Genomic DNA, 14,033 nt, shown 5'->3' on the forward strand with positions numbered 1-14,033 from the left:
GATATGTTATCTGTCTGACCCTAGCTGTGTGACGACACCAGACATGGAGATAGAGAGCGTTGAAAGGTGGCCGGGATATGATCTAGGTGCACCGGCTTCAGTTACAGTCAGTGGCGGGAACCATTAACCCATCTTCTGCCGCCTCTAAACCTTTCACCTAGTATTACTTATCTGGTGGCATGACTCTGAGTTATTGGTAATAGAGCAAGATAAGCACGTCTCTGGACTGTTCTTCTACTTGCCCTGCGCTTCTAGCACTTGCGCTAGTCACTTCCAGCAGAGTAATGAATTCTGCAAGTTTCGGCATGCGGGCAGCTTGGAGTAGAAGTGTGAATGGTTCTACGGTGACAGATGGAGAAGCAGTTTATCCATGCTGAGAAATGATATCGTCACATTGACCTCTGACCTTCGACAGCACATCTCTCACCATGATCAACTCCGCCGGAGCAAAAGGTGCATTGATTTCCATGTAATACAAGAAAATATTACATCTGCCTAATTGTTACGCAGTGACAGCGTTAGGCAAGAAATCAAACGCCTGTTTAATGCACCTTGCAGCTCGCAGCATCCAGATCGATGAAGCAGTTTGTCAGAGGTGTTCTCGGAGGAGTTGGCTCTGCCGCTGGTCGGACGCGAGCACTCGTTATTCGTATTTATTGGAAATCAGATGTGCATAGTCAGCAATACATGTTATCTGAAATCAAAGCTGGAGGGTTGGGGAGCGGATGAGGAAAGAGGCCGCGGCCGCTCGAGTAACTAAAAACCATTTTATTAGAGCGTCTCCTGTGGAAGACAGAACTTCGTGACCAATACCGGGGTGAAAACTTTGTGAGAGTTCCAAATAAATAAATAATACAGTAAATTCATGAACAAGAAATGTGAAATCAGCCTGAGACTGCAATAGCCATAAAATAAAGTCATAAAAACATCTGTCAGTACAAGTTTAAGGAAGAGCTCCGGGGGAAAATATTATTAACCCTTGCAGGGGGGCTACCCTCACATTGCAAGAGTTAAGAGCTTGCTTTCGTTTAGGGACTAAAATAAAAAAGTTACACTCACCTGAACATCGGGTGAGTATAATGAGCAGTTAACCCTTGCAGTGCGGGGGTAGCCCCCCTGCAAGAGTTAAGAATATTTCCCCCGGAGTTTTTCTTTAAAGTGCAACTGAAGCCAACTTCCGGGAGAATTACCCTCTATACTGGTCTTGGTGACCGTTATCACTGGATGTGAAAGAAATCCCAGAAATCTTCCAATTTCCCATCTGTTCCTAGGGACACTGGTTCTGGTTGGCTGAACCCCCCTCCCTGGGTTGGAGGGATTTCCTCTCACTTCCTCGTTTCTATCAGATAGGAAGTGAAGGGAAATCTCCCCAATGGGACACAGATGGCAAGAAAGTAGCGGCCACGGGTTATATCCACCCTTAGGCCTTGTTCACACCAAATGCAGAGCAGATCCGCTCAGGTTTTTGGTTAAAAAGAAAACAAAATTTTTTCATTTTTTTTAGTTTAAAATGGGCTTTCAGTGCGTTCCAGAAGTTTTTGATGCGTTTTTATGCGTTCCAGAGCAGGTAAAATAGGGCCTGCTGCAGTTTTTTTACCTGCTCTGGATCTGCACGCTGCGATGTGAACGGGAACTAAAAATACCATTGGAATACATTGGACGCAGTTTTGATCCGGTCTGTAATTGCTCTGCTCTGGACCTGCTCCGCGCTTGGTGTGAACAAGGCCTTACTCTTTCCAAAATATTTTTGCTTCAATTCTGCTTTAAGGGACAGGAAAGAAGGAGGAGGTGGAGTATTATCCAGACCAATATGAAACAAAATATGATGACCTTTCCTCCATGTAAAATAGACTGTATGCGTAATCTTCAAAAATACAATGAAAACACTTTGGTCATAGATGGAGCAGGATCTGTAAGCCGGCAACCATTCAATAATACATAAACAGCTCTGGGTGGCACAGATAGGAAGAAAAAAAAAAGATGGGGTTATAACCCTCCCATAGGCTATCCCAGGGGTGGGCAAACTCCAACTGTGGTGAATCTACAAATCCCATCATGCATCTGTCTCCAAGAGTCATGCCTGTGAGAATTTTGCAATGCCTCATGGGATTTGTAGTTCCATAACAGCTGGAGGGCCGCAGTTTGCCTACCCCTGCTTTATCCAAAACAAAATTTAAAAAAAGGCCAATTTATTTACTTCTGGGATGAAGGTGATAAAAGCACTTGAAATGAACTACAACGCTCCCTTCTAGAACCCTTTTATGTTGAGCTACACCTATACAAGGGTTGTTGATTTTCATGGTGAAGCACACCCTGGTCACAGTTAGGAATCCTCAGCTCAATCAGCATTTGTATAGGCATGACCCAAACTAAACCTCCCACTCTCCCTTTAGAACATGTCCCAGTATTCATTTTAATTTTACATTTATTATTCCTGTGACTTCATCACCAGACCTATAAAATTATTGCAGGCAAAGCTGCTCGGAGGTCAGTTCTTACTGATGTAGGCACGGCCCCAGAACTACAGCTCCCAAAAGCCCTTTTTACTGCCATTAGGGCTTGTTCGCACCATAAATAGTGCGTTCCAGAGCGGTCAGCAGCTAGAAAAGCACTGTATCACATCCCGGCCGGCTTCCTGCCTTCAGGGGCAGGAGGGGACATGGCGGTGCATTGAAGTCAATGACACCGCAGCCACGCCCCCTACCCGCAGTACGATCGCCCCCACCAGAATGCGTGACAAAACAATGCCTTTGTTCCGGTCCAGTGCGATCTGAAAAAATAGTGCTTGCAACATTTTTTCAGATTGCACTGGACCGAAACGCAGGAATTGCGTTGCCACACGTTTTAATGCGAGCGAAGGGCGTGGCTGCGGTGTCATTGACTTCAGTGCACCGCCACGTCCCCTCCCGCTCCTGAACGCAGGAAGCCGGCCAGGATGTGATACAGTGCGTCCCAGCAGCTCACCGTTTTGGAACCCACTGTTTATGGTGTGAACAAGCCCTTAGGGGAGTTTACTATTGTATCTGCTCCAGAATTTTGGAGCAGAAAACATGTGAGACTTATGGCCACAGAGAGGTGAAGTGAAAAACTTTGATTATATTGTTACAATGGCACGTGAGAGTGGGTGGGATGTACAACATTGAAATCATTTATTTTATTACAAATGTCAATATATCATAGAAGTTAACAAAAGTACTGTATGTCCCTCCTACTAGAGTGTGTCAAAGTGAATGACGTAATGTGAGGAATTCACTTCAAACATACACGCTTCACCTCATTTCACATATTGGTAAGTCTGAGCCTTTGTGTGCACACCCGATTTGGAATCATATTTGTGTATTCCGGCATGGTGTATTGTCATTCGGTAAAAGAAGTACAAAACCAAATGGAGAAATAGGAGTAAAAAAAAAAGCAAAAGAAGAAACAAATGGAATACTAGGCGACACGACAAAAAATATATATTTTCATACCAGCCATCTTCTAATGCACCCTACATAGTTAGGCCATATTCAGGCAGAGACAAATACAGGTGTACCTACGGTTTCTAGATATCACCTATAACAGGAGTGGGCAAACTCCGCCCCCCCAGCTGTGGTGTAACTACAAATCCCATCTTGCATCTGCCTCTTAGGAGTCATGCCTGTGGCTGTCAGAGTCTTGCAATGCCTCATGGGATTTGTAGTTGCACCACAAGCTGGAGGGATGGAGTTTGTTTACTCCTGCCTTATAAGATAGCATTTTTTTTAATGCTTCTTTTTTTAATGTTTTGGGGGATTTCAGTAGGAGGATTGCCCTGCCATTGTCAGGCGCACTAAAAGGCAACACAGTCCTTGAGGCATATGGTCTTTATGGTCTCCTCCCTTCAATTTAAATGTCTTCAAACTACATAGGCATAATAAGAAAGCCAGTATACTGCAAATGACAGGGAAACGTCCATGATTGCATACATCGATGTATTCCAAAATTCCTGATTTTGCAGGATAGGAGTTAGTAATCCCCTTAACCCCGCAATCCCCAGTCCACTTCATTTATCAGGCTTTCTTCTAGTTGCTAGCCCTGTTCCCACCCACCTTGGTGCATTTCCACACCCCATGTGATTTTGCCCATCAAATCAATTAAAATACCAATAGGGAAAGTGGGACCCACTCATACTGGCTGCAACAGGTTGGCAGATCTGGGTCTCAGAGACATATTGGAACAGTGGTAGGCAAGCTCAACATTCCAGCCGTTGTGGAACTACAAGTCCCATGAGCCATTGCAAGACTGAAAGTCAACAGGCATGACTCCCAGAAAGGAATGATAGTATTTGTAGTTTCACCACAGCTGGCATGCTGAGGTTGCCTACCCTGGTATTAAAAACTTACACTTTATTTAAAGTGACATTTAAAAAAACCACCCCCCCCCCCCCAGTGCTGCTTTAAGGACTTCCCTTAAATTATGCCTCATGATCCGATCATCTTCTTCTTTCCAGTAGTGTTCAGATGTGCCTCCAGCGCTGGTGCCGGTCTCCGATCCAGCGGTGACTCCTCTCTCTTCTTGTCCCTTCCTGTGCCACGGGGTCTGTGCATGAGCACGCTGCCTCCATTGACTTACCTCTCTACTCTCTACTGTGCATGCGCCCGCCCCAAGATCTTTTGCAGCCGTCCGAGAGTCTTCAAATCTTCGGACGGGAGCGCGTGACGGAGATAGAGGTAAGTTTTAACCTTTTTTTAAATGTTTTTGCATATAACTGCAGCTTGCTAGCAGTAGATGTTTGCAAAAACACGCAAGGGTTTAATGATCCTTTAACTGTTTAGCATCTTCCAGTTTTAGGTGGACTGATCTGTATAAATAAAGCCTTTCATATTCATTTAAATAACAGAAGAAATGTATGTTTGGGTGGTAGAATAAAATGAAGGAAAGAGAAAACATTGAAATAAGCTACATGCAATGAGAAGCTAGATGCAATGAGAAGATTGTATCCGGCTTCAGAACATCGCTCCTTCATCCTCCTTGATCAGGAAGTAGATGGTCACTGGGCCGCAGCCGGTAGGGACAGTCTCTGTTACTCTTGCAAATAGCCAGGATCCCAAGCCATACATAAGAGTGGGGATCCCTGCCAAGCCAAACAAGAACCAATCAGACACCATTCCCGAGCCAGAGCAACATCATCATCAACCGTGTTCTACTCCGCGTTCACATCCTCCCATCACCGACTCCCCCCATTATTGTGCTAGCGATGAAAAGAAGGGATAACTTTATTTTATTTATTTATGTTACAAGCATCTCTGCAGCTTTACTAATGAAAGGCAGCCAGAGAGATAATAATGCGATTAATATGAAACCCATAATAACCCGCTAACATAATGGGCTGTTCTAACCAACGGCAGCAAGGGAGATTTTAATAAGCTGCAATAATAAAGCAAAGTAATTAATCCCAGCCATATGGATAAGCAGCCACAGGAAGCCACGCTCCGCATATTCTGTTTGAAAAGACAATTGATGGCCTTTATAAAGCTAAATATTTAATAAGCCTTGGGTGGGAGGCAGGATGGAGTGTGTGGGGTGTAATTACAGCATCTCTCCATCACTTACCTAGATTTATGGCTTTCAGACTGGTAAAGAAGTGGTTGAAGAGACGCAGGTCCTGGGGGGCAGCACGGGAGCAGTGATACTTAATAAATGGGAAGCAGCCGGTTCGGAGGATATGATAATTTGTGCCTTTCACTTCCCAGTTGAAGTTAGATAAAGCAAACTGGTCATTGTTCACGGTGCTGTACTTCACGCAGAAAGAGGTCCAGTGCGGCAGGTTCCTCTGGAGGAGGTGCTGGGTTAGGACCTCGGAAGCATCGGGCCGAGACTGTCGGAAAGATCCCGCCGGGAAGAGGAGAATCCGTAACAAGGTTTCATGAGCCGTCCTTGCTAACAGCATGACTGTGAGAAAGAATAGGAGGTTCATAAATATCATACACAAATCCGAGGTAAAAATACATAATGGACACAACAGGCAAAGTACCCACCAATCACGGCAAAGTGGGATTCATACGGATGTAGGGCCTAAGAAGAAATAAACTCTATCTTCTACAGTATATCACATTCACCAAATATTCACTCCAAGTATATATTCCTGGTGCAAGTGTTTTAAATTAAAATGATTGATTCACCTGCAGTGAATGTTGCATTTACTGCTGTATAAACATGTCTGAGACTTTATAATAAAAGTAAACAATGTATTGCTTCCTTTTGTACACGATTTCTGTTCGTCTAGCAGTACTGAGAGAAAACGTGGCTTAAGTTTATGTACATAATAAATATATTACTGCAATCTAACACATAGGGCTTCATGCATAAAACTTACCGTTTGCACGACAGTTGTGCCCCTAGATGGCGCTGACGAGTGTAAGAATTTCCTATACCCGTCAGCGCCATCTAGGGGCGCTAGTGCTGTATGAACGGTATACGTCAGGTGCAAGTTTTATACATGGGCCTATTCACACCAGAAACACACACACTGCTGCTGGTGTGCACTGCGAAGGAAGCGGTCCAATGCACCTATTACAGCGCTTTGCAATATCGATCTAACTTACTTATTCAAACTTTATTGAAATTACACAAAGTAACATTTCACTGAGGGGTCTATTCACAAAGCTGCCGAAGGATCTGGCCGTAGCTTCGGCCCCAGGACCCCTTCGGTTCAGGAGAACCGAGGGGGACTATTCACTGCAGCATGTTGCCATGCAATGTAGTGTGTGGCAAAATGTTGCAGTTTTTTTAACGCGCATACCACTGCAAGACGGGGTGTGGTCTGACTTTATAGGACACAAGGCAAATGGCCTTGTCTACGGGGCGGGAATGCTGTGTAAACGGGACGGTTATACATTCGCCCCTAAGTGTTTAGCAATGTTTTATTTATATCAGTACCCTGGCAAAGCTCCTCATGGCAGCCCCTGTGGGGTGAAACTTCATTTGTGTGCTGCTGACATGTATTCCCACCTAGAATAATTTTTTTATTGTATGTATCGAAGATAGAAAATTTGACAAGCTTCTATGGGAATGTCTGACAAATGAATGTTATAAAATAATATGCCCTTATAAAATTACAAATGAAAGTGCAACAAAAAGTGAATAAAACTAAGTTTAGGGAGCCTGGTTTTTAAAAAAAAGAAAAATAGGTGAAATTGCATTCATTTGCATTCTCGATCCAATTTAAAACTGAGGTATTGCTAACAAAAAGCAGTTGTGTATATTTTTTATGTTTGTGCAATAACCTGTGAATAAGAACACCGAAAATGAAGATTAAACAAAAATACAGCAACTGTTTAAACATAGGTTTAGATTAGGGCTGCAACAACTAATCGATAATAATTGCATATGAGAATTATTATTATCAGATTTTTATTAATAATTATTATTAGATTTATCCTCTGTATTTGTCCTGGTGACCATTATCACTGAAAGTGAAAGAAAATCCTAAATTTTGGGTGGCCACCAGATCAGGAATAGATGGGAAATCTTCGAACGGAGACACTAGCCCTGGTGACCCTGCTGACCACCAGGTATTTCCTCTCACGTCCTGTTGTGGCTATCAGGCAGAAAGTGAAGGGAAATTTCCCCAGCGGGACACAGATGGCAAGAAAAAGCTTACAGGGGTTATAATCTTCACATTAACAATAAAAATGTTTGGCTTCAGTTCCATTTTAAGGGACAGGAAAACAATCAGTGCAAGTTGGAAGAGTTGGAGTATTATTCTCACCAATGTGAAACAAAATGTGACAAGCTTTCCTCCATTTGTTCTTTGGTGGCAGAATAAAGTAGACTGTATTCATAATCTCCAAATATAACATGAAAACACTTTGGCCATAGAAGGTAGCATGAGCTGTAAGCCGCCAACAGTTCAATAATACATAAACAGCTCCAAGTGGAATAAAATATGAAGAATCCTTTGCTGCTCATTAACTGGCCGTGCTACATGAAAGTTGCTAACAGTCTCCACATCTCTTTATTAGCACACAAAAGAGAAGAATTGCGCTCTATTAATTACAGAGGTGAAGCCGGCCTTGTTTATGCCTGCCTATGATTAATACATAGCAGCACCTGCCATTTTTAGTGCAGTAAATAAACAGGGAGCTGATTAATTATCGGCCTCTGACTGCACAGCTCAGCGCGTCCCAGAAATCACACTAAAAACTGCAGCAAGGCTTCTGTCTCTGCTTGGAGTTCACTTAAAGCAGCATTGTGGCTGGAATAAAAAAACTGCGAGAAAGAAAAAGATGAAGGGATCACCAAAGGCGACAGAGACTGAAGCTGGCCATACACCTATAGATTGTCCGCAGACTTCCTATGGTCAGATGGAAAAAGAGCAAAGATTCCAGGGATCCCAACCAGAAAAAAGTGATTTCAGGGAGGTGCCCTCTCTCTCCCCCAACCCCCCCTCCCACCCCCATCTGCGGGGGGGGCACCCCCCTGAAATGATTGCAGATAGTAAAGAAGCTATTGCCTCCCTTGCTATCTGCAGGGTTTTTTTTAGCATTCTGACAGCTGCTGCCGTCAGAATAAAAAAAAAAAAAAAAGCATAGGAATGGATAGCTAGATTGCTATTGGATATTGCAAACAGATTGTTCAGGTGTATTGAGAGCCAGCTGGGCCAACTAGCAAGATACTGAAGCTTGGCCCAGTGGGAGATTCCTCCATCCACACAGTGTAGCGTAGATGTGGGAATCTGTTGTACTTTTTCCATCTGACCACAGAAAATCTGCAGATAATCGATAGGGGGATGGTCAGCTTTAGTTTATTCTCTAACTTGCAAGAACAAAATATGGAACAAAATCTGATTTCTCGCTGTGAAACAACCCAACTTTCCCTTTTCTACACTTTTTATATATACACATAAAGGTGAAATAAAACTTGGCTAGTGTTCCTAAATGGACTGTTGTGTTATTTAATAATAATACTCAGGGTTAAATGCCCATTAAAGAAGAGTTCTGGGAACTTAAAAACGTACCCCTACAGTGGGGCTATCCCTGCACTTCAAGGGTTAAGTGCTTGTTTTGTCACCAGATCCTTGATCCCAGCTAGCTGCTAGACCGGTCCCTGCAGCATCCTCCCAAGCTTCGGTGGTCCAAGGACCAGCGACATCATCACAGTCCACTGACTTGAATTAGACGTGAGGACGCCAAGAGACATGCCAGCCAAAGTGGAAGGGGAGAGAGAGGTGAGCAGGACCTAGCATAAGGCGAGTATATCTGCTTTATTTGACTCCCCTAAACAAACCGAGCACTTGACCAATGCACTGAGGGGGTAACCCCACTGCAAGAATATGTTTTTAAAATTCCCAGAGTTCTTCTTTAAGCCTGAGGGCAGAGGAAAAAGCTGTTACACTTACCTAATCCCTTGCTCCAGGAGGATTCCAGCACACACTACTTCTCACGGATGCTCTGGATTGTGGTTGGGCCCTCACATACAATGCAGGACTGCTGGTCCTGCATTCTATGAGATGATGGCGTGCCACTGCCAGCCGGAGCACCAAAAATAGGTTTTCTGTGTGATTTGTGCTGAACCGGCCACTTAGTAAAATCCATCAGAAGCCTGTGTGACAACGCAGGAGGACAACTGGAGACAGGGAGAGAATGTTGTCACCCTATAATAGGAATTCCCTGAACAAAGATTTTCATGGGAGGATTGCCACAAATTATTTTACTGAAAGCTGCAGATTTAAAAGAGAAGTAAAGGCAAAACATCTGCTGACAGCGCAGAGCCACACTGCACCCGGGAAGGATCTCTACAGTATTTCCAGGATCCACTCTGCTGCCTGATTGACAGCTGGCTCTGCCTCTCTAGATTCAGAGCCAGCTGTGCCCGCCCCTTCCCCTGTCTGTCCCTCCAATGAGTGCTGAAAGAACAGAGAGGGGAGGGGGAATCCCTAACAGTTGCGACTCTCTGCAGGGAGGAAAACATGAACTGATCGCTCAGCTCTCGGTATAGAGCCGGGATGTGACGGCTGCAGACATACCACACCGCCTCCAAGTATTGGGAAGAGTACATTTTACTCTCCTAATACTTGTCCTTTAAAATGACTTTTGAGAGGATTTCCTGTTGCAGATACCTACAGCACCCTCAGTAAGTCAGGCCATTCTGGAAGCCAAATCTTTGGTCATTCTAGGCAGTAGGAACCTGGTCCACCCCTCCTGCACACGCTTACTGGCCACTGAGGCTGCCTATCATAGGGATGGGCCAATGTGTGTCAGCAAACCTTGATGCTACCTTAAAGTGTTGGAACTGATGACAGCGACTCTTTCAAGGCTCAGTCCACCTTTGTGGTCATGTTTCATGTTACACCCATATTTAGGGGAAATTTAAAATGTCCTGTTGATTTTTTAATTCTGCACGGCTTCACCCACACAGCAGCAGCATCCATTCACAGGGATCTGTAAATGGAAAGACTACAAGTCCCATCTACCTTCACGGCAGAGGGACTCATAGATCTCACTGGAGTGTCAGAATCACGTCACTTCTAGTCCATTGTTTACTTCCTCCAACCCCATAACAGAAGGTTAGTACCGCCATACAGACCCGGGGCTGGAATATAAACAATTGAGGAGCCTGTGCATTGTAGCTGTGACGCACTGATAGCAGTTGCAATGTTCTGCAGGCTTCAATGCCGAAATCTAATCAATGCATTTTTTTTTTAAATTAATTTGTTACATTTTGACACAAGGTGGACTAGGACTTTCAACTCCAATATTGCTACATCTGTCTAAACACAAGTTACTATCTCATTAATGTCACATACAGCAAATAATCGTTTATGACATAAATAAAACACGATCACAGGGACTGGATGAAGACTAGGAAGGTGATCTGAGGTTCCAGTGTCTGTCATGTACTTTGCAGGACTCCGCATGTCCCTACAGAGAGGCAGACACGTGACCTCCGTGTTTATCCTACACACCCCGGGATCGGCACACTGTCACAGCCCGGAATCTAAACAGATCAGAGCCATGAGGATCTCGGCATTACCTTTAACAAGGGGCAATTATTCCATTGACCCCGGCAACCCCCTCCGATCACACACACACCACCCGTCAGAGGATAGGCTGTGTGTGACATCACAGTCACGTGACAGGGCCGAGCTGCGAAGCACTCACGTGACAGGGCAGAGCCTTTAAATCCCAACGCTACAAATACAGATCACGTGGTACCGCGGTGTCATGTGACCTCGACTTGTAGTGCACACGCACAGAAGAAGGGAGCGCGAGGATTTAAATTCAGACAGAGTGTGATGAGAGGTGCAAGGTCAGGATATGGACGAGCTCCCCTCCACCCACCCAGGTCTCAGCATGGAGCCCTTCCATATAGAACATACACTCTACAAAACCGTCACTTCTGCTACTGACTCATTCTTTTGAACAGTATTCTGACCAATCACAGGAAAGTTCTCACACTACCTATTCATTGACTGACAGATATGGTTGTGATTGAATGAACGTCCAGCCCATTGCATATGTGGGCATGACGCACTATATGGCGGATACTGCATGTTCGTGGCTATTTAATAGCTGCATGCGGGCAGATTCACATTTTGTAGCATTTTTGTCCAGCAGTCTTCCACGCGGGAAACGCTATATGTGAATAGAGCCCCAGGCCTCTTTCATATGAGCGGTCCGATCAGGTCCGCCTGTCAGTTTTCTAGTCAGACCTAATCGGACACTATGGAAGTCCATGGGCAGCTGGGTTTAAATGGACGAGCGTCCATTTACACCCGGTTAGCTCCGGCTCGGTCCCATATTTTTTTCGGCAGACTGGCTAATGCCGGATTGTAAGTAATGTGATTTAAATGTACTCGTGTCCATCTACATCAGATTCCTCATAGACTTGCAGGGGTCCTGAGTTTTCATTTTTCCACCCCCATCGCAAGATGGAGGAAAAAAAACTGTACACAGACACGGGGGTCACAGCGGTGACATCCCATCCGTGCTGCTCTGATCAGCAGAAGATCTGTTGGCGGATTCTCTGCTGATTGGCCCATGTGAAAGGGGCCTAAGGAAGAAGGCACGTGCACATCCACACACGATTTGCTGCATTCAGACCTGGAATTTACAAGGATCATAATGCAACGAAGGATCTTGCAGCCAGCAAAACAAAATCTTTCCAATCTTAATATATCTCCTTCCCAATATAGGGCGTAGGCTACAACTGTTAATCTATTATATTTCTAGGGGCAGCCTGAGCTTTTTATTTTTATTATTTGCATCCTTTGTCATTGGCTTGGTCAGTGATGTGTAATGTAATGATGTGTAGTACATAAACTGGTACAGGAAAAAGGGGCATTGCTAGGGCAAAGGTGAGAGAACTGTATAAAAGAGCAAATGGAAACCTAACATGCAACAGAAGCCAAAACTGTTTTTGTAGTTCTGGATGGAGTGAAGACGGATTAGAACACATGTCAGGTTTTTATTGCTATCTATTTAAAAATAATTTTCATGCCTCAACTGAGACATGCGTTAGGCACAACCTCCCTTTTACTCTTGCCTAAATTGCTGTCTACTGGTATGTAGGCCCGACATCCATGGCTATCTTATGCTCAATTGACCAGTTATTATAACTCCATACCCTCTAGGACTGAAGCCCACAGGTTGCCCACTCAGTTTGAGTCCCTATGTGTTGCTTGTTCTTCCCCTAGAGCAGCGGTTCTCAGGGGCCAGGGGTCGCCCCGGGAGTCTCCTGCTATTAGATAGCGGCTCCTGGCCGCATGGGAGAGAAACACGTTCTCCAGAGCAGAGTAAACCTTTTTTGTCTGACATTGGGGGCCGTAGGCCGCCGTAAGTCAGAAGAATACAAAAAACCACCCTAGGAATGCATAGCTAGATTCCTATTGGCTATTTCACTTTGCAATAGCAAACTAGCTATTGCACCCGCTCTCTGCTGCTGCCAATCAGCAGAGGGGGCCTGAAGTTCTCTAGGTCCCCACTACCGATTGACAGCAGCAGAGGGCGGGTGCAATAACTAGTTTGCTATTGGCTATTGCAAAGTGATATAGCCAATAGGAATCTAGCTATGCATTCCTAGGGTGTTTTTTTTTATTCTGACGGCGTACACCAGCGGTTCTCAACCTGTGGGTCGCTGTGTGATTTCTGCTGTGCTGGGTGAGAGTCCTCCTCAGCCCTCACCTAGTGCAGCAGTGTCAGTTCTCCCGCCAGACGTCGCTGCAGCAGCGGCGTCATTTCCTAAATTTTACCGTTGGGGGTCACCACAACTTGGCAAATGTTACCAAGGGGTCCCGGCCCTAGAAAGGTTGAGAACCACTGGCTTAGACATTCCCTCTCTATCCTGTACGCCATATGTTTATCTAAGCTTTCCTCTGCTCCCCTACCGTATGTGAAACAGTGGGAGAAAGAGTTAGGAGTGGCTTTTTCGGAGGAGGATCGGGAGAAATGTTTCTCTGCTTCGTTTAATTTATCCATCTCCTGTTCCTTTCAAGAACGGAATGTCACATTGGTATCCAGATGGTATTTAACCTCGTCCAGACTCCAAGTTTTCATGACCCAATCGGATCTTTGCTGGCGTTGTCAACGTTCTGTTGGCACCTTGTTGCATGTCTGGTGGGATTGCCTCTCGATTTGGGCTCTCTGGGACAATGTGCTCATCTTATATAATTCTGCGTACTCTACCCTGCAACTGGCTCTCTTAACGATTGTTCTGGGATCGGTCTCCTCTGCTAAACGCTCAACTCTTTGATTTCTTTTTCTCTTTGCAGTTCGTATAGTTCTTTGCGGTCACCAGTTGCACCTTCCTTGTTAGAATGGTTGGATGCCCTGGATGGTCTTGTATGAATGGAGGAATTGGTAGCTATAGACCATGATACCGCCGAAAAGTTTCATGCTATGTGGACTGCGTGGATTTTATTTAAAGATTTTATTGTTGATGGGTAACACGGCTTCCTTGGCTGTTGTGTCTTCAGCCTAGTGTTTGTCACTTGTTTTTTTTGGATGGCAGTATACTATTGGGAGTTGTTCTGTTTCTTTTCTCTAGTCTCCTTTCTCCCTCTTTCCTTTGCT

At 44.7% G+C, this 14,033-nt stretch overlaps 1 protein-coding gene across 1 annotated transcript; it reads right to left on the reverse strand.

The window, feature by feature from the left end:
- Positions 1-4,945: 4,945 nt before the first annotated feature.
- CUNH15orf61 (chromosome unknown C15orf61 homolog) lies at positions 4,946-11,028 on the reverse strand. Its single transcript, XM_018552837.1, has 3 exons — positions 10,996-11,028; positions 5,575-5,913; positions 4,946-5,095 (listed from the first exon to the last, which is right to left on the reverse strand). Exons 2-3 carry the CDS (start codon positions 5,909-5,911, stop codon positions 4,968-4,970), a joined length of 465 nt encoding a protein of 154 aa, XP_018408339.1. The 5' UTR covers positions 5,912-5,913; positions 10,996-11,028; the 3' UTR covers positions 4,946-4,967.
- Positions 11,029-14,033: the final 3,005 nt, after the last annotated feature.

Source organism: Nanorana parkeri, unplaced genomic scaffold (genome assembly GCF_000935625.1).
Source record: "Nanorana parkeri isolate BGI_ZX_2015 unplaced genomic scaffold, ASM93562v1 scaffold98, whole genome shotgun sequence".
Lineage (NCBI taxonomy): Eukaryota > Metazoa > Chordata > Amphibia > Anura > Dicroglossidae > Nanorana > Nanorana parkeri.

Excerpts from the sequence above, each read along its gene's own strand:
- CUNH15orf61 (XM_018552837.1), bottom strand. The coding sequence starts at position 5,911 with ATGCTGTTAGCAAGGACGGCTCATGAAACCTTGTTACGGATTCTCCTC. Across the intron at positions 5,096-5,574 it reads TCTGAAAGCCATAAATCTAG|GGATCCCCACTCTTATGTAT; the intron begins GTAAGTGATGGA and ends TTGGCTTGGCAG.